Consider the following 17,858-nt stretch of genomic DNA (forward strand, 5'->3'; position numbering starts at 1 on the left):
GGGGGGGGACCTCTGGGTCCCCTGGAGGTGGCAACAGGTCCAGAGCCCCCAGTAAGTGCCAAGGGGGGGGGTCCTTGCCCCCCATACTCTGGGTGGGCCTTGCTCCTGTCTCTAGAGGTGGGGGTGGTGCAGGGTCCTGTCCCAGTGGCTGATACCCCCCCCCCGTGCTTGGTCAACAGAGACCTTCAGGTGATCAGGTGACCCATCACAGCTGATGAGACGGCCGCCGGGGCTCCACGTAGCCCCCGGAACCCCCAGCCCGCACATGCTCAGAGAAGCCACCGCACTGCCTCAGCAGGCTCAGGACAGGACTGTCCCCCCCATGGACTGTCCAGAAGACCTGCAGGCCAGCCCCCCCCCTGTGCTGAGTGGCCACTGGGCCATGCACTCTATACACATGAGTCACAGGTGACTGATGACTTGTTCTTTCTTAAGAAAATATTTCTATTTATTATCGGACAGAGAAACAAATAAATTGATAGGGGAGGGGGAACAGAGGGAGACACCTGCCTCCCTGCTTCACCACTTGTGAAGCTTTGCCCTTGTAGGTGGGGACCAGGGGCTTGAACCCGGGTCCTTGGGCATCATAATGTGTGTACCCAACCAGGTGCGCCACCGCCTGGCTAAATGACTTGTTCTTGTCCAGCGTCACGGGGGCCTGGGGCAGGGGGCGAGGGACCCAGGGCTGAGGGCAGGGTGCAGGGTGCCTGACCAGAAGGGATGCCCCAAGCAGCTGACGCAGCCGTTTCCGGGTGCGGACTTTGTCCTCAGCTGCTGGCTCAGCAGACGTGCCCCCTCCGGGGCCGCCTGCAGCCGGGACACGTGAGGATGTCCAGCACCGCTGGCTGTCACCAATATGCAGCCTGGACTAGGGGAAGGGGGCTCAGTCCAGGATGACCCCAACATCCTTGCTCAGGCTGGCGCTGACCACGGCCTCCAGCGTGTCCAGGGTGGGGCGTGGGAGCTGCCGGCAGAGCTGTGTGTGGGCTGCAGAGAAGTAAGGGCTTGGACCCGGGGCAGAGGTGGGAATAGCCCAAGGAAGGGCCTGCAGCCGCACTGAGCATCACCCACAGGGGCTCACATGCAGCCAAGAACCCCCCTAGGCCCCTAATCTGCTGTAATGTCCCAGTAGATGACCCTCCAGCAGAAGACCCCCTGGCAGACCCCCAGCAGGTGAGCCCCAACCCCCGGGCAGACCCCCATAAGGTGAGCCCAGGATACCATGGTAGACGCACAGCAGTGAGCCCCAGACCCCCTGGCAGACCCCCAGCAGTGAGCCCCAGACCCCCTGGCAGACCACCAGCAGGTGAGCCCCAGATACCCTGGTAGACCCCCATAAGGTGAGCCCCAGACCCCCTGGTAGACCCACAGCAGTGAGCCCCAGACCCCCTGGCAGAACCCAGCAGTGAGCCCCAGACCCCCTGGCAGACCCCCAGCAGTGAGCCCCAGATACCCTGGTAGACCCCCATAAGGTGAGCCCCAGATACCCTGGTAGACCCCCATAAGGTGAGCCCCAGACCCCCTGGTAGACCCACAGCAGTGAGCCCCAGACCCCCTGGCAGACCCCCAGCAGGTGAGCCCCAGACCCCGTGGCAGACCCCCAGCAGGTGAGCCACAGACCCCCTGGCAGACCCCCAGCAGGTGAGCCCCAGACCCCCTGGCAGACCTAAAGCAGGTGAGCCCCAGACCCCCTGGCAGACCCCCAGCAGTGAGCCCCAGACCCCCTGGTAGACCCCAAGCAGGTGAGATCCAGACCCCCTGGCAGACCCCCGTAAGGTGAGCCCCGGACCCCCTGGCAGACCCCCAGCAGGTGAGCCCCAGACCCCCTGGCAGACCCCCAGCAGGTGAGCCCCAGACCCCCTGGCAGACCCCCAGCAGTGAGCCCCAGATACCCTGGTAGACCCCCATAAGGTGAGCCCCAGATACCCTGGTAGACCCCCATAAGGTGAGCCCCAGACCCCCTGGTAGACCCACAGCAGTGAGCCCCAGACCCCCTGGCAGACCCCCAGCAGGTGAGCCCCAGACCCCGTGGCAGACCCCCAGCAGGTGAGCCACAGACCCCCTGGCAGACCCCCAGCAGGTGAGCCCCAGACCCCCTGGCAGACCTAAAGCAGGTGAGCCCCAGACCCCCTGGCAGACCCCCAGCAGTGAGCCCCAGACCCCCTGGTAGACCCCAAGCAGGTGAGATCCAGACCCCCTGGCAGACCCCCGTAAGGTGAGCCCCGGACCCCCTGGCAGACCCCCAGCAGGTGAGCCCCAGACCCCCTGGCAGACCCCCAGCAGGTGAGCCCAGGACCCCCTGGTAGACCCCCAGCAGTGAGCCCCAGACCCCTCACCTGTCCGCAGCGCCCCCAGCAGGCGGCTGTAGGTGGTGCGGTGCTGCCCCAGCTTGAGCAGGAAGGCCTGCAGACACAGCCAGCGCGTGGCCTCTGCTGGGAGGGGCCTGGAGGCGTCCCCGGACCCCAGGGACAGGCCTGAGGAGACACGTGGCTTTGTGCCCCGCAGAAGCCCAGCCCGAGGGGCCATGTCCCCACACCCCTGCCTGTAGCACAGCGAGTCCCTTGGGAAGACTCAGGGGTCAGGGTCTTCACGCTCCCGCCTGGACCCGGCCCCAGTGGGGTGTCCCTGTGTTGGGGGCTCCCAGGGAGGGTGTTCTGTGCCTCTGTGGGGGAGCCTCCTGTGTTGGTGGGTTCAGTGGACGGCACCCTGTGCCCCTCACCGCCCCGCGCCCCTACCTCTGTTGTGGGCCTTGAGCAGCGTGTGGGCGCGGGTGGCCGTGCGGGTGACCAGGCGCAGGAAGAAGTGGGGATTCCTGCTCACGCTCTGGTCGCGGGGCAGCTGCAGCACGCAGGCGTGGAGCCTGGGGAGTCAGGGGACGGCCTGGACCCTGGACCCGGGCAGGAGACCCAGCCGGGGGTGGCTGCTCACCCCCAGGGATGTGGCGGGGGGGGGGGGCAGATGGCTGTGGGCGGCCCAAGGCAAGGGCAAGGGGTGGTGTCAAGGGGACTGGCAGCCCTGGGGTGCGGGGCCCGTGCGTTCCCAGGGCGCCATCCCCACAGGGACACGAGATACCAGAGCACAGGCCTGAGGCCAGTGTGGGCCGCCTGTAGCCAGCGTGGGCCCGCGCCCACCTGTAGGCCTGCAGCAGGAAGATGAGGTGCAGGTTCTCACAGACGGTGGGGAGGCTGTTCACCTGCAGGGCAACACGGGCGGGTCAGGGTCTGACTCTTGTGGGGAAGGCGCCCGCTGAGGGGCGGGATGTGGGGGGCTGGGCCGGGCGGCTCTGCAGTAGACACGCCTGCCACCCGCCTGCACTCAGGACCCCACGTGAGCCCCACACGCCACAGCACACGCGCCCCAGCCCCCAGCAGCCCCGGCCCTCCCCCCCCTCCACGCCCCCACCTGCAGGTCCAGGAAGAGCCCCTGGCATTTGAGCTTCAGGACCCGGAAAAGCTTGAGAAGCATGGTCCTCCCAGGAGCACAGCCCTGGCCGAAGGTCAGACTCATCCTCATGGATGTGTGGGTGTAGCTGCAGGGACCCAGAGCGAGCCCGTCCCCAACCTGCACCCCATAGCCGGGGATACCCCACCCAGCGGGGGAGGAGAATCCCCACCTCAGGGGGAGAAGGTTCTGACCCCAGGGAGAGGGCACCCCAGCAGAGGACACCCAGGGAGAGGGCACCCAGGGAGAGGGGCACCCAGGGAGAGGGGCATCCAGGCAGAGGTCACCCAGGGAGAGGGACACCCAGGGAGAGGGGCATCCAGGCAGAGGGCACCCAGGGAGAGGGAGACCCAGGGAGAGGGGGACCCAGGGAGAGGGGGACCCAGGGTGAGGGGCACGCGGCCAGTGCTGGCTGCACGGAGCCCACCTGGCATAGTCACAGTGCACGTCCAGCGAGCGCGTGTCCAGCAGGAGGCCGCACCAGGGGAAGCGGCAGTGGGCGGGCAGCTGCAAGGGCGAGGCCGGGCCCAGCTCGCCGGGCGCCAGCGGGAAGTTGACCACCGTCTTGTCCAGGTTGGCCATGCAGCCGTACTCGGGGACGCCACGCACCAGGGCGCTGGGGGGGACGGTCGGCATGGGACGGCTGTGGGCCATGCAGGCAAGACCACTGCCAGGGCACACAGAGGGGACAGGCCGCCCGGGATGGACAGACGGGTCGCAGACAGAGAGGAGGTGCCTCTCCCACGTGGCCCAAGGCACCAGCCCCGCGCCTGACACGAGATGGGGACACGAGATGGCATGGCAAGGACACGGCCACCCGGGGATGGGACTGCCCCACCACACCTGGCGCCCAGACAGAGCGCAGGAGGGGACCCACCTGAGGAAGGCCTTGGCGTGCGCCAGGTGCGGCGTGACCAGTAGGAAGTCGTCTACCAGACGCAGCAGCAGCCTGGGTGGGGGGGGGTGATGGCAGCTGGCAGGGGACACAAGACACACAGACGCCGGCCCCGGGACACGTGGATGTGGGATGCACATCCAGCCCGGGTCGCCCTTGCTGAGGGATAGCAGTGGCCCCGGCCGCCTACCCATTTCGCTGGAATCCCCGGAAGAGCTGCGCCTCCATGTGGCCGTAGCAGAGGCTGCACAGCAGGGTGGACAGCACCGAGCCCTGGGGGATGCCCTGGCACTGCAGGAAGGACCTGGGGACAGGGCCGGGCTCTCAGACATGGGCACGGGGGACGGGGGCTTGGGTCCCAGACACGGGGGTTGGGGGCTCAGGTCCCAGACATGGGGGACGGGGGGCTCAGGTCCTAGACATGGGGGACGGGGGGGCTCGGGCTCTCATCTGGCCCCTGCACCCTCACCTGCTCCCCACCTGGATGGTGTGACTCTGCACCAAGCGCAGAAAGAAACGGAACAGGCTTTTGCCAGTCTCACGCAGGGAGGAGCTCTGGGGACGGTCAGGCGGGTGACAGACAGATGGTAGACACTGGTCAGCTGCCCGGAGGCAACCTGCCACCAGTGAGGGACCCAGTGGGCTGAGGCCCTACTGATCAGAGGGCCAAACTCCAGTGCCCACAGCCGGGGCCTCCCATCCTCCTAAAGGGAACGCACGACACGTGGGAGGCCATAGCCCATTGCTCAACTCGGCAGCGAGGTGTGGCCACTGCAAGGGGGGCACTGGACACAGCAGCTCCGTGCAGAAGTCCCACAGCACCCAGCCCCGCCCACGACACCTAACCACGCCCACACCCCCTCCCACACTACAGTGCTCAACCACACCCACTAGCCCCGCCCACGGAGCCCAGCCACACCACTAGCCCCGCCCACAGCGCTCAACCACACCACTAGCCCCGCCCACGGAGCCCAGCCACACCACTAGCCCCGCCCACAGTGCTCAGCCACACCCACAGCCCCTCCCACACCGTTGTTAGGCCACACCCACGGCGCTAGACCACACCTGCGGCCCCGCCCACATCCCCTCCCCCGCACTGCCCTCACAGCTGCAGCAGGGTCGCCCACCTGCTCGATGACCACGCTGTCACGCAACCCGCTCTGCTCCTGCAGGAGCTGGACGAACTGCTGCAGGTAGGGGCGCAGCTCTGCCAGGGCGCACACCTATGGGGGAGGCTGTCACCCAGGGCTCACCTGCACACCCGGTGCCTGCACAGGGGCGCCCGCACAGGGGCGGGCCCCCTGCCCACTCGGGTCTCACATGGCTTCTGAAGGCCCGCTGGGGCTGCCCGGCCCGCGCGCCCGGCACCAGGGCGTAGTGGCGTACGAAGTAGCTGCTTCTCCTCGGCCTCAGGGCCCGGGCCACCACCTGCAGCAGTTTATCCCGCGGGAGCGCGTCGAAGGCCCCGGACACGTCCACCTGCGCAGAGAGGCGCGTCCGCAACCCCGGCGGGTCCCCCAGGAGGCGGGCGGGGTCGAGGCCCAGAGTGGCCCGCGTTCCCGAGCTGGGCCCCTCAGAGACGGGTGTCTGGGTGGGGGGTACCCATGGAGGAGGCACCCACCTTGACAAACCACAGCGGGGGCACGGGGTCCCGGGCGCGCATGCGCAGCACGAAGCGTCTCCAAGCGGCCAGCGCGCCGTCCAGGCCGAGCAGCGAGGCCCCCAGCAGGTGCGGCCGCTGCGCGCGCTCCCAGTTGAGGGCCCCGAACAGCACGTGCACGCGCGAGGCCAGCTGCCGCGCCTGGGGGTGGAGGGGCACAGCTCACACCCAGTGCCATGGACAGGGACGGGGCCCTCCCACCGGGTGGTGCCCCTCAGGGCAGAGACCGTGGCCTCCAGGGAGCGCTCAGCGCTGACAATGGGTCGCAGGCCCTGGGGCTTGGGCAGGAAGCGCAGCCGGGATGCGGGGCCCCGCCATGTCGCTCGCAGCCGCCTCAGCTCCGCCGGGGTCAGTTCCCGTAGTTGTCCGCGCTGGACACACAGCCTGCAGGGGGAAGGTGCACGTTGCAGGGGGAAGGGGTGCTGCGGGGCGTGCACGCTGCAGGGGGAGGGTGCATGTTGCAGGAAGGAGGGGTGCTGCGGAGCGTGCACGCTACAGGGGGGGAGGGTACATGCTGCAGGGGGAGAGGGCGCTGCGGGGCGTGCATGCTGCAGGGAGGCGGGGAGCTGCGGGGCGTTTAAGCTGCAGAGAGGGTGCATGCTGCAGGGGGAGAGGGCGCCGCGGGACGTGCACGCTGCAGGGCAGAGGGCGCTGCGGGGCGTGCACGCTGCAGGGGGAGAGGGCGCTGCGGGGCGTGCCCTTCCAACTACACTGGTGCCCGCCCGCACCTGAGTCCCAGGCCCTGCAGCTCGGCCCACACGCTCTTGCGGTAGTACAGCAGCCGGTGCTTCTGGAAGGTGGTCTCGGTGACGTAGAAGAAGCCGCGCAGCAGCCCCACCACGTACGAGTCCAGCAGCCAGCCGAGGAAGGCGGCCAGCACGGCCTCCCTGCGCCGGTGCTCCTGTGCCGACACGGCGCGCGGCCCTGCGCGAGGAAGGCGGGACGCGGGCTCCAGCAAAGCCGCGTGCGGGCGCCCTTCCCGACCCCCCCCCCCCGCCGTCCCGAGCCCAGAACACGGGGCCCCCTACCCGGCCCAGTAACCGACGGAGCGCCTCCTGCGCCCGGGAGCCCGCAGCCCCGCCCCCACCTGGGCGCTCCCTCTGCTGCCCCCTTGGCCTGGACACCCCTCGCCCAGCCCCCTCACCTGGGCGCGCGCACAGCCAGGCGCAGTCCCGCACCCTCACCCTGCACATGAGCTCGGGCAGCGAGAGCGCGCCATGACGGCCGAGGTGCAGCAGCCGACGGACTGCGCGGAGGAAGCGGCGCTCGTTGTGGCGCGAGCCCCAGAGCGCGCGCGGCACCAGGCGGCGCAGGCAGGCGCGCAGCAGCGCGTACACGCGCGCGGGGGCCACGTGAGCGCGCAGCAGGAACGCCAGGCGCCGCGCGTCCCCTCCGGGCGCGTGCGGGGGGCGCGCGGGGGCCGGGCAGTGCGCACGCAGCAGGGCGGCGTAGGGCGCGCGCGCGTGGTTGCGCAGCAACTGACGGAAGAGCGGGCACAGGCGGCGCAGGCGCGCGGGCAGGCGGGGGCGCGCGGGCACGCGCAGGAACACGGCCTGCAGCAACGTGCGCGCGCCCGTCAGGCTGGGGCGCAGACGGCTGAGCACGAAGGAGGCGTGCAGCCGCTCTCGCGCGCCCGCGCTGTACAGGAAGCGCCGCACCTGGGCGCGAAGGCGGGGCGCGGCCTCCGGGGCTGGGGGCCGGGGGCGGGGCCCGCGGGGCGCGGGATGCGGCTGGAGCGGCCCGGGAGCCGGGGCGGGGGCGGGGCCGGGCGCAGCGGCCGCGGGGGGCCGGAGGTCGTAGAGCGGGGCGCCGCACAGCTGCAGCGCGCAGGTCGGGGGCACCAGCAGGAAGAGCGCGCGGTCCGCCAGCAGGTGGCCCAGCACGTCGTCGCCCAGGCGGGCCAGCAGCAGCCGCCAGGCGCCGCTCCCGCGCAGCGCGTCGGTCACTGAGTTGGGGCGCACGGCGCGCACGGCCGTGGTGAAAGGCAGCGGCGGGGCCCCCCGCGCCCGGGCCGGCGGCGCGTAGCCCCAGGACAGCACGTTCCGCGCGCCGCGCTCGCTCAGGCCCTGCAGCACACGGCCCAGCAGCTCCCTCACGCCGGACACCTGCGGGGCGCAGCGGGGGCTGGTCCGAGGCCCCGAGCCCGCCCCGGGACCACTCCCCTCCCCGCCCTCGGGGCGCGCACCTGCTGGAAGCTGGGGGCGGCGGGCGGCGGCGGCGCGCCCCAGGGTTCGCACACCAGGCAGCGCGCCACGAGCGCGCGGAAGGCGGCGGGGTCCCCGGGGCGCAGCAGGCGGCGGCCCTCGGGTCCCAGGCGGCGCGCGAAGGCGGCCAGCGGCTGCACCCGGCGGTAGCGGGCCCGCAGCAGGGCGCGCACGCGGCGACAGCGGGGAGCGCGGGGCATGGCGGCGCACGTGGCCTTGGGTCCGAGATCGAGATCACGGGCGGGCCTGGGTCCGAGAGGGGGCGGGATCGAGATCAGGGGCGGGCCCGGGTCCGAGAGGGGGCGGGATCAAGATCAGGGGCGGGCCCGGGTCCGAGAGGGGGGCGGGATCTAGAGCAGGCACCGGGCGGGCCAGAGAACCGCTAGCAGGTATTTGGGGCTGACCAGGGTACGAGGGGAGGGCGGACACACATCCGGCATGCGGACAGGTGGAAAGCAGCGGGCACGAGCCCGAGAATGGGGGTCAGGAGAGTCGCAGAGGAAGGGGCAGGCCCAGAGGGCGGGGCCTGTGCGGAGCTTGGGGTGACATGTCTTGTTTGTGGCCGCCCGGCAGGGAGCACTCAGGCAGGGAGCACTCAGCCAGGGTTCGAGGCTCGCCGGGGAGGGACCCAAAGGAGCCAGAGGCCGTGTAATGAGCTGAGCCCGGGTACCATCTAACTCAGGTCATGCCCGGGAGCCGTGCTGAGTCCCCGTGCCCGCCCTGGACAGCGCCAGCCAGGACGGAGCGAGCCATGGGCAGCACTGGGCTGTGAGGGCAGGTAGGGCCAGTCCTTCGGCCTGTCCATGTCAGTGCGTGGCAGGACCCTGCCCCAAACCCCCACCCCCAAGTGGAGGGCCGACCGACGACAGGCCCCCAGGGCCCACGCAGACTCAGAGGTCACAGCCAGGAGTGTATTTGAAATACAACGGGTCCATACAACCGGTCCATACAACGGGTCTGACCTCAACAGAGAGTGAGTGGGCTGCCCAGGGGCTGGGGCGCCCCCACCATTTGCAGACCCGGGGCAGGGGCGGCCTCCCAGGCACACGTGTCCACACGTTCCAGGGGCCCAGTTTGGCACAGGAAGTGCCCCCAAGTCCAGAAACACTGGCCGGCTCGCCCAGGCTCAGTCTGCGTGCGCCTTCCGCGGGGCGGGCGTGGCATCTTCATACGACTCTCCAAACTCGTTCACTCGGCTCCTGTCCACCGGGTACAGCCTGCATGGAGACGGGGAGGGGTCAGCGCTGCCTGAGGGCGCCTTAGCACCAGCACAGACGCAGGTCACAGGGAGTGGGAGAGCTCCCAGCCCAGCCCAGCCCCCACCTACTAACCAGTGCTGGTACAGGTAGACCAGCCCCCCATCACCCCAGGTAGACCGGCCCCCATCACCCCAGGTAGACCAGCCCCCCAGCACCCCAGGTAGACCGGCCCCCAGCGCCCCAGGTAGACTGGCCCCCCAATGCCCCAGGTAGACCAGCCCCCCATCACCCCAGGTAGACCGGCCCCCAGCGCCCCAGGTAGACCAGCCCCCCAGGTAGACCAGCCCCCCAGGTAGACCAGCCCCCAGTGCCCAAGGTAGACCAGCCCCCCCAGGTAGACCAGCCCCCAGCGCCCCAGGCAGACAGGCCCCTCACCAGCGCTGGTAGAGGTAGACCAAAAACACCACGTCGTCTCGGAAGCAGGCCAGACGGTGGGAAGTGGGCATGGTGATGATGAAGGCAAACACGTCGTCGATGAAGGTGTTGAAGGCCTGGGGGGTGACAGGTGTTGCCCGTGCGGGGTCCCGGTGCGGCCTCCCTCCCAGAGGTCGTTGCCCGGCCCTCCCCAGACTCTGCGCCCAGGCCCGGCACCCACCTTGTAGGTGAAGGCTTTCCAGGGCAGATGGGCCACAGACTTCATCTGGAGAACACGCGGTCAAGGGTCAAGATCGGGGTCAAGGGTCGTAGGAGGAGGAAGGGGTGGGCGCAGGGTGGGCTCACCTTGTAGTTGACGAAGAGCTGGGGCAGCATGAAGAGGAAGCCGAAGGCGTAGACCCCTGGGGAGGGCGAGTGAGCGCCTGGCCGCCCCGCCCGCCCCACTTACCCCGCCCCAGGGGCAGCCCGCTCACCGTTAACGAAGCAGTTGATGAGCCAGGAGTACCAGCTGGGGGAGGGGACACGTGTCATGCGGGCCCCAGGCGAGCCCCCGCCCCGTGGGGGACGACGGTACCCACCTCTTGTACTTGACGTTGAGCAGAGAGTACACGGCGCCCCCCACGCACAGGGGGTACAGCAGGCAGGACAGGTAGCGCATGGCCTGCGGAGGGTCACAGCTCAGGACCCCGGGTTGGGGGTGGGGTCGCAGCTGCGGGCGAGAGCACCCGGCACCCGCCACTCACCTGGGTGTCGTACTCCTCCGTCGTCCTCTCAGACTCGCTGGACGCGCCGAACTGACCAGAAGGCAGCACGGGGGTGGTCAGTCATGGGGTTGGGGCTGGGGGGAGGACTGCCTGGGATGGAAAGGGGCCACGGGACCGGAGGGAGGGCGCCCGGCGAGCTCACCTGGACACGGGGCTTCAGGCCGCTCCAGGCCACGCTCACCTTCAAGGCCTTCTTCACCTTCCACAGCTGGGGAAGGGGGCGCGGTGTGGACGCCAGTAGGGGCGGGACCCCAGCCCAGACCCCCCAATGCGGCCCCAGCCCAGACCCCCCCAACGCGGCCGGCCGGGCCTCTGACCTCGATGGCGGCGCCCACGCCCGCGGGCAGCAGCACCAGCAGGCTCGTCTGCTCGTCCAGCAGGAACAGGAAGACAACCACCGTGCTGAAGCAGCGCCAAAGCACTGTGGGGAGAGACAGCGGGCCGCGCTCGCCACCGTCAGGGCTGCCCTCCGGCCGGGGGGACGAGGACAGGGACGGGAACGGGCGTGGCTCACCTGCCCGGGTGGACATGCCCATCATGCTCTTCTTCTTCTTCCAGAAGCTGATGTCGTTCTTGAAGGCCAGGAAGTCGAAGAGCAGCTGCGGGGACGGGGGGGGGAAGGACAGGGCGTCAGGTCCCAGAGTCGGGCGGAGCACAGAGCTGCCACAGTGGGGGTGTCCCGGCGCCCGGCGCGGGGGAGACCAGACCCCCACGGGGCTGCAGGTGCCATCACCGGGCGTCCTGCAGGCACCGAGCGGCCCAATCCTGGCTGAGCTGGGTCGGGGAGCCTAGGCTCAAGGCCTGACTCTGGTCGCCCCCGTGTCATTGCCCCTCAGCTGCCCTCAGCCCCCTGCCCACCGGGCACTCACGTGGAAGGCGGCCACCAGGAAGGTGAGCGCCAGGAAGTACAGGTTGGTGTCCACAAAGATGCCCTTGACCTCGTCCGCGTCCTTCTCCGAGAAGCCTGGGGCAGGGGGGACACCAGGCCCGTCACTCCCGCTCCCCCAGCCGAGGCCCCGGGTGCTCCACCCCTGCGGAATCACCCAGACCCCACCCGCAGCGCCAGGCTCTCAGGACCTGGCCCCGGCCAGAGGCAGCACCCGGGCGTGAGGGGACAGTCACCGAACTGCTGTAAGGCGTAGACGGCGTCCTGCATGTGGATCCAGAAACGCAGCCGCCCCAGCGAGATCTTGTCGTAGGACACCGTGAGCGGCAGCTCCGTGCTCGAGCGGTTGATGACCTGGATGGCGGACGCCCCCGGAGCAGTGGGCACCCTGCCCACACCCCCGGCCCCAACCCCCTGCAGCGCGCACTGCCCCCAGCTGGCTCCCGTGCCACCCGGGCCTGGAGCGGGGTGGGTTCCGGGCTGGGCCCCTAACATGGGCAGAGGTCGCGCCCTGGCCTGGCTCACCATGAGGTCCCTCACGCGGCTGCTGAGCTGGTCGATGAACAGGATGGGCAGGTAGTGTACGGTCTCGCCCAGCTGGACCCTGCAGAGAGCAGCCCCTCAGCCGCCTGGGCCCAGCGCCCCCGCCCCGGCAGCAAAGGAGGGAGGGCAGCCATAACCCAGGCCCCTTGGCGGGCACCAGCCGGAGCAGGGACGGCAGCAGAAGGGGCGGAGGACCTGGGGGGCACGAGGGGCAGCACCCACATCTTCATGTAGCGGTGCACATCGGCAGGCAGGGAGGAGCCGTCAAACACGAAATCGTCCACCATCACGTTGAGGGTCAGCCTTGACCTCCAGTGGGAGACCGGCTCGTCCAGGGCGCTGGGCGGCCTCTCCGCCTCCACCTGCGGCGGGACCAGAGGGACCAGAAGGGCCGGAGGATGCAATCGGGAGGCCAGCCGGCGCCCGCACCCGCGCCCCCGGGGCCAGGCGGCCGCTCACCTGCGCAGTGCCGTCCCCCGCCAGCAGGCTGACCTCCTCGGGCCTGGGCACCATGTAGGTGGTGAGCGGGCTGACCAGGTGCACCTGCTTGGCGTCGTGCCACGGCGGCAGCCCCGCGTGGTGCAGGAACACGTAGGCGAACAGCGTCCCGTTGTCGCGGGTCTTCTTGGGCACCGACACGTTCACCGTCCTGGGGACGCGGCCGGAGCGGCTCGGTGGGCGCCCGGGAGCCGCCGCCCGCCCCGCCCCGCCCCGCCCCGCCCCGCCGCCCGGCCGGCCGGCCGGCCGCCCACCTCTCAAACTTGGCCTCCACGTCGAAGTCGGCCACGTTCAGGACCAGGTCCACGCCGTGCTCGGCGCCCAGGCTGGAGCGCGTGGTGGTGTAGACGCTCAGCTGCGGGCACGGGGCGTGAGGGGCCGGCCGTCGGCAGGGTCCTGCTGCTGCGTCGCGAGCCCGGGACCCCAGGACCCCGCGACCGCACGCCCCGCGAGGCCCCCCACACCCCGCGACCCCGGGACCCCGCGACCGCACGCCCCGAGGCCGGCCCCGGCCCCGCCCCTGCACCTGCAGCTTCGGCCGCCGCGCCAAGTAGGGCAGCACGCAGTGTCCGGGAGGGGCGCACGGGCGCGTGTAGACGATGCCGTACATCACCCAGCAGGTGTGCGCCACGTACACCACGAACACGCCCACCGCCAGCCCCGTGAGCGAGCCGCGGCCGCTCCACATGGCCCCGCTCACCGCGCCCGCCGCGGGAGAACCACCGGCCGGCCGCCGCGGCGCCGCAGGATTCGCCCCCCGCCGCTTCCGGTGCGCGCCGGAAATGCGCGGCCCCCGGGAGGCGGACGTCAGCGGCTCGACGGTCGCCTGACGTCACCTGCCCGTGACAGGCTCGCTCCCGGCGTGCCCCGCGGCCTCGGCGCTCCGGCTCCGGAAGGGAGTGGGAGGCGGGAGTAGGGAGTGCGATCCAGCGGGCCTCGGGCTGGGATTGGGGTCTCGGATTCAGAGGCGGGGTCTCGGAGGCAGGGACCGGGGTTTAGAGTCTGGGGGCGGGGTTCTCAGAGTCAGGGGGCGGGGCTTAGTGTCTGGGGCGGGGTTCTCAGAGTCAGGGGCGGGGCTTAGCGTCTGGGGCGGGGTTCTCAGAGTCAGGGGCGGGGTTTAGAGTCTGGGGGCGGGGTTTCAGAGTCAGGGGCGGGGCTTAGCGTCTGGGGCGGGGTCTCAGAATCAGGGGCGGGGTTTATCGTCTGGGGCGGGGTTCTCAGTGTCGGGGCGGGGCTTAGCGTCTGGGGCGGGGTCTCAGAGTCAGGGGCAGGTCTCTGCTCAAGAGAGTCCATCCTGCTTCCTGGCTTGGGGTTTGCTGGGCAGGGACCGGTTCCCCGGTTGCAGCTTGGGGCTTGATGGGGTTGGGGTGTGGGAGGGCGGTCACGTGTGGGAGTGGACCGGTCTCGGCTACCTTTGTCTGTGTGTCCTCTGCTGTGACCCCCACCCTGGGCCCACCCCTGCCTGGCTGGTCAAGACTGGAGGGTGGCCTGCTCTGCCCTGCCAGTGTCCCCCACCCCTAGAGGTAGTGCCTTGGGCCGGCTGGTGGCCGCCTGGCTGGGTGTGCACCCGTCCCAGTCCAGCCCTCACCGCACACCCAGGGTGGACGCTTCAAGAGCAGTATCTCAGGCTGCAGTTATCTCTGCCTCCCTGTCTCCCCTCCTCTCTCGCTTTGTCTCGTTTTTTATTTAATTATCTTTTCTTATTGGTTAGAGATAGCCAGAAATGAAGAGAGAAGGGGAGATAGAGAGGGGGGGGAGACAGACAGACAGACAGACACCTGCAGCCCTGTATCACCACTTGTGAAGCTTCCCCCCTGCAGGTGGGGACCAGGGGCTTGAACCCGGTAATGTGTGCGCTCAACCAGGTGCGCCACCACCTGGCCTGGTTTCTCTCTGTCTCTATCCAAAACAAATAAAAACGAAACGCTTTCTAAGAAGCCGTAATCAAAGGGCCCAGCTGTCCTGTTAGGATGGCCCCTCGGCCCCCGCCTCCTCCCCTCGCCCCTGCGTGCACCTCATGGCCACGCTCTGAGCAGGTCCAGCACGGCAGAGAAGCTCCCGGCCCAAATGTCCTGGGTGGGTCCCGCACCTGCTGGTCCTCCACACCCTTGGCCGTGATGGGCTGGGGGCCACACCCCGCTGCAGGAGGGGCTCCCCTACTTTCCCACCACTCGCCTGTGATTAGTAGCGGGTGACCAGGCTGAGGAATGACGGGTCTCGTTCCACCCTTCACCCACCAGCGCAGCTGCGTCCCCCTCCACCTTCCAGAGAACCACCAAGGCTGTCAGGGCTCAGAGACAGTCCCTGCTTCTGGGCGTCTGTGTTGGTGGGTTCTCTGGATTCCACAGGTGAGCGAGGCCGCCCGCAGTCATTCGAGGAAGAGTTTGGCTTGTCCTCACTGGGTGCCTCCCCCACCCCGAGCCCCAGGCTGATGCCACCTTGCGCTGCCTCCCTGGGGAGGGGGAAGGGCGGGCAGAGGAGAGGAGGAGAGGGGAGGGGAGGGGACGAGAGGGGAGGGGAGGCCTGAGCTGCACTGGCCCACCAGCCCCTCCTCTCCACCTCTTGGCCTGCCTTTCTCTCCACCTCCTTGTCTCTCTGCCTCTATCTCCCTGTCTCTCTGTCTCCCTGCCTCTATCTCTCTGTGTCCCTGTCTCTCTGCCTCTATCTCTCTGTGTCCCTGTCTCTCTGTCTCTGTCTCCCTTCCTCTCTGTCTCCCTGTCTCTCTTCCTGTCTGTCTCTGTGTCCCTGTCTCTCCACCTACCTGTCTCCCTGCCTCTATCTCTCTGTGTCCCTGTCTCTCTATCTCTGTCTCCCTGCCTCTATCTCTCTGTGTCCCTGTCTCTCTCTATCTCTGTGTCCCTGTCTCTCCACCTCTCTGTCTCCCTGCGTCTCTGTCTCCCTGCCTCTATCTCTCTGTGTCTCTGTCTATCTCTGTGTCCCTGTCTCTCCACCTCTCTGTCTCCCTGCCTCTATCTCTCTGTGTCCCTGTCTCTCTGTCTCTGTCTCCCTGTCTCTGTCTTGGCTTCACACACTGAAACAGCTTCCTCTTTGCAGCTGCACTGACAGCACAGCCCCCAAGGGCCCCCGAGGTTCTGGGCCGGCCGGGTGGGGGCTCCTGCTGCAGCTCCTGCTTCTCCCCGGGGAGCCCAGGCCGCTGGTTCAGGAGCCGGTGCCCGTGCTGTGGGAGGAGGGGCCCGGCCCCCGGGACCCCAGGCCCACGCTTGGCTCTGCTCAGAGCTGCAGACTGTGACCTTTTTAAATCCAGGAAGCGGAGCGCCCGCCGGGCAGCTGAGATTAGAGGGCTGGCGGCGGTGGGGAGGGGAGGAGGAGGGCGCTCACTCTGCACCCGCCGCCCCTTTATTGAGCGCCCTGAGCCGGTCGGGCCGCGGCTCCTGTAAAGGTCACTCTAATCCCACAGCAAAGTGCAGTGTGGACGCAGGGCGCTGCCCAGCCCGGCTGCCGGGGACGGGCCCGCTCAGGTGACGGCGCCTCGCGGGGGGGGGGCATGCAGCCTCCTGCTGAATCCGGGCCCGGGGTTGGGGGTGGGGGCGGGCCTTCCGCTGACCACCTGCCCCCTGCCCCCAGTCTCCACTCAGCTCCCCCACCCTCCATCCTGCTCCGTCCGTCCGTCTCTATGCAACCCCATCATGCACACACCGCCTGCCCCCTGCCCCCCACCCATGTGTGCAGGCACAGGGCCCAGTTATCCATCGGCACCCAGCGTCCCATGCCCCTGCATCTGCTTGTCCACTGTCCATTTGTCCCGTCTCTGTCAGCATGTCCCCCTGTCTGTCTCTCTGTCAGCATGTCCCCCTGTCTGTCTCTCTGTCAGCATGTCCCCCTGTCTGTCTCTCTGTCAGCATGTCCCCCTGTCTGTCTCTCTGTCAGCATGTCCCCCTGTCTCTGTCTCTCTGTCAGCATGTCCCCCTGTCTGTCTCTCTGTCAGCATGTCCCCCTGTCTGTCTCTCTGTCAGCATGTCCCCCTGTCAGCATGTCCCCCTGTCTGTCTCTCTGTCAGCATGTCCCCCTGTCTGCCTCTCTGTCAGCATGTCCCCCTGTCTGTCTCTCTGTCAGCATGTACCCCTGTCTGTCTCTCTGTCAGCATGTCCCCCTGTCTCTGTCTCTCTGTCAGCATGTCCCCCTGTCTGTCTCTCTGTCAGCATGTCCCCCTGTCTCTGTCTCTCTGTCAGCATGTCCCCCTGTCTCTGTCTCTCTGTCAGCATGTCCCCCTGTCTGTCTCTCTGTCAGCATGTCCCCCTGTCTGTCTCTCTGTCAGCATGTCCTCTTGTCTGTCTCTCTGTCAGCATGTCCCCCTGTCTCTGTCTCTCTGTCAGCATGTCCCCCTGTCTGTCTCTCTGTCAGCATGTCCTCCTGTCTCTGTCTCTCTCAGCATGTCCCCCTGTCTGTCTCTCTGTCAGCATGTCCCCCTGTCTGTCTCTCTGTCAGCATGTCCCCCTGTCTCTGTCTCTCTGTCAGCATGTCCCCTTGTCTGTCTCTCTGTCAGCATGTCCCCCTGTCTGTCTCTCTGTCAGCATGTCTCTGTCTCTCCTCCTCAATGTCTCTGCCTCACCATCTCCTCCACGTGTTTGTGTCTCTGTGTCAGCGTCTCTGCTCCTGTCTCTGTCTCTGTGTCAGCGTCTCTGCTCCTGTCTCTGTCTCTGTGTCAGCATCTCTCTCCTGTCTCTGTCTCTGTGTCAGCGTCTCTCTCCTGTCTCTGTCTCTGTGTCAGCGTCTCTCTCCTGTCTCTGTCTCTGTGTCAGTGTCTCTCTCCTGTCTCTGTCTCTGTGTCAGCGTCTCTCTCCTGTCTCTGTCTCTGTGTCAGCGTCTCTCTCCTGTCTCTGTCTCTGTGTCAGCGTCTCTCTCCTGTCTGTCTCTGTGTCAGCGTCTCTCTCCTGTCTCTGTCTCTGTGTCAGCGTCTCTCTCCTGTCTCTGTCTCTGTGTCAGCGTCTCTGCTCCTGTCTCTGTCTCTGTGTCAGCGTCTCTCTCCTGTCTCTGTCTCTGTGTCAGCATCTCTCTCCTGTCTCTGTCTCTGTGTCAGCGTCTCTCTCCTGTCTCTGTCTCTGTGTCAGCGTCTCTCTCCTGTCTCTGTCTCTGTGTCAGTGTCTCTCTCCTGTCTCTGTGTGTCTCTTTCATGAGGCTCATGTGGGGACAGGCGATGTGTGGGGACACCCCAGTGATGAGGAGGGTGACTGGAAGCCCTTGTGATGGGGGAGCCTGGAACCCCCACTCCTGGGGCACTGAGCATGGCCGGTGCCTGGAGCTCCCACTCACAGGTCAGCATGGAGGCCCCTGAACGCCCTGGTCCCCCAAGAGTCCTGTGGGAGCACCCTAGG

General features: G+C 68.3%; 2 protein-coding genes across 11 annotated transcripts; both read right to left on the bottom strand.

Moving 5' to 3' along the window:
- Positions 1-402: 402 nt before the first annotated feature.
- On the bottom strand, positions 403-8,425 carry TERT (telomerase reverse transcriptase). 9 transcript variants are annotated; one of them, XM_060191119.1, is made up of 16 exons: positions 8,182-8,423; positions 7,141-8,101; positions 6,725-6,920; positions 6,224-6,380; positions 5,958-6,137; positions 5,657-5,815; positions 5,464-5,559; positions 4,806-4,891; positions 4,527-4,640; positions 4,319-4,390; positions 3,869-4,057; positions 3,403-3,529; positions 3,132-3,193; positions 2,736-2,860; positions 2,337-2,474; positions 405-987 (listed from the first exon to the last, which is right to left on the bottom strand). In XM_060191119.1, exons 1-16 carry the CDS (start codon positions 8,398-8,400, stop codon positions 884-886), a joined length of 2,985 nt encoding a protein of 994 aa, XP_060047102.1. In that variant the 5' UTR covers positions 8,401-8,423; the 3' UTR covers positions 405-883. The 9 variants fall into 9 exon arrangements, with proteins under 9 accessions (XP_060047097.1, XP_060047096.1, XP_060047098.1 ...); XM_060191115.1 differs by having other exon boundaries at positions 404-987; positions 2,736-3,193; positions 8,182-8,424; XM_060191117.1 differs by having other exon boundaries at positions 404-987; positions 2,337-2,403; positions 3,869-4,390; positions 8,182-8,424.
- A 665-nt stretch (positions 8,426-9,090) lies between these two features.
- Positions 9,091-13,300, bottom strand: CLPTM1L (CLPTM1 like). Of its 2 annotated transcripts, none has more exons than XM_060191124.1 (17): positions 13,052-13,300; positions 12,780-12,880; positions 12,487-12,676; positions 12,250-12,389; positions 12,010-12,088; positions 11,721-11,838; positions 11,468-11,562; positions 11,113-11,197; positions 10,916-11,019; positions 10,741-10,806; positions 10,578-10,628; positions 10,413-10,495; positions 10,308-10,342; positions 10,180-10,235; positions 10,055-10,099; positions 9,835-9,950; positions 9,091-9,417 (listed from the first exon to the last, which is right to left on the bottom strand). In XM_060191124.1, exons 1-17 carry the CDS (start codon positions 13,211-13,213, stop codon positions 9,327-9,329), a joined length of 1,617 nt encoding a protein of 538 aa, XP_060047107.1. In that variant the 5' UTR covers positions 13,214-13,300; the 3' UTR covers positions 9,091-9,326. The 2 variants fall into 2 exon arrangements, with proteins under 2 accessions (XP_060047107.1, XP_060047106.1); XM_060191123.1 differs by having other exon boundaries at positions 12,250-12,392; positions 13,052-13,299.
- Positions 13,301-17,858: the final 4,558 nt, after the last annotated feature.

The sequence above is a fragment of the Erinaceus europaeus genome, chromosome 5 (assembly GCF_950295315.1).
Source record: "Erinaceus europaeus chromosome 5, mEriEur2.1, whole genome shotgun sequence".
In the NCBI taxonomy this organism is placed as follows: domain Eukaryota; kingdom Metazoa; phylum Chordata; class Mammalia; order Eulipotyphla; family Erinaceidae; genus Erinaceus; species Erinaceus europaeus.

Coding starts and splice junctions, on each gene's coding strand:
- TERT (XM_060191111.1), bottom strand. CDS start 8,400: ATGCCCCGCGCTCCCCGCTGTCGCCGCGTGCGCGCCCTGCTGCGGGCC. Junction 8,102..8,181: donor CCGCCCCCAGCTTCCAGCAG/GTGCGCGCCCCG, acceptor TGCGCCCCGCAG/GTGTCCGGCGTGAGGGAGCT. Junction 3,530..3,868: donor GTGCACTGTGACTATGCCAG/GTGGGCTCCGTG, acceptor GGGTCCCTGCAG/CTACACCCACACATCCATGA.
- CLPTM1L (XM_060191123.1), bottom strand. CDS start 13,213: ATGTGGAGCGGCCGCGGCTCGCTCACGGGGCTGGCGGTGGGCGTGTTC. Junction 11,563..11,720: donor CTACGCCTTACAGCAGTTCG/GTGACTGTCCCC, acceptor CCCCTGCCCCAG/GCTTCTCGGAGAAGGACGCG. Junction 9,951..10,054: donor GGAAAGCCTTCACCTACAAG/GTGGGTGCCGGG, acceptor GTCACCCCCCAG/GCCTTCAACACCTTCATCGA.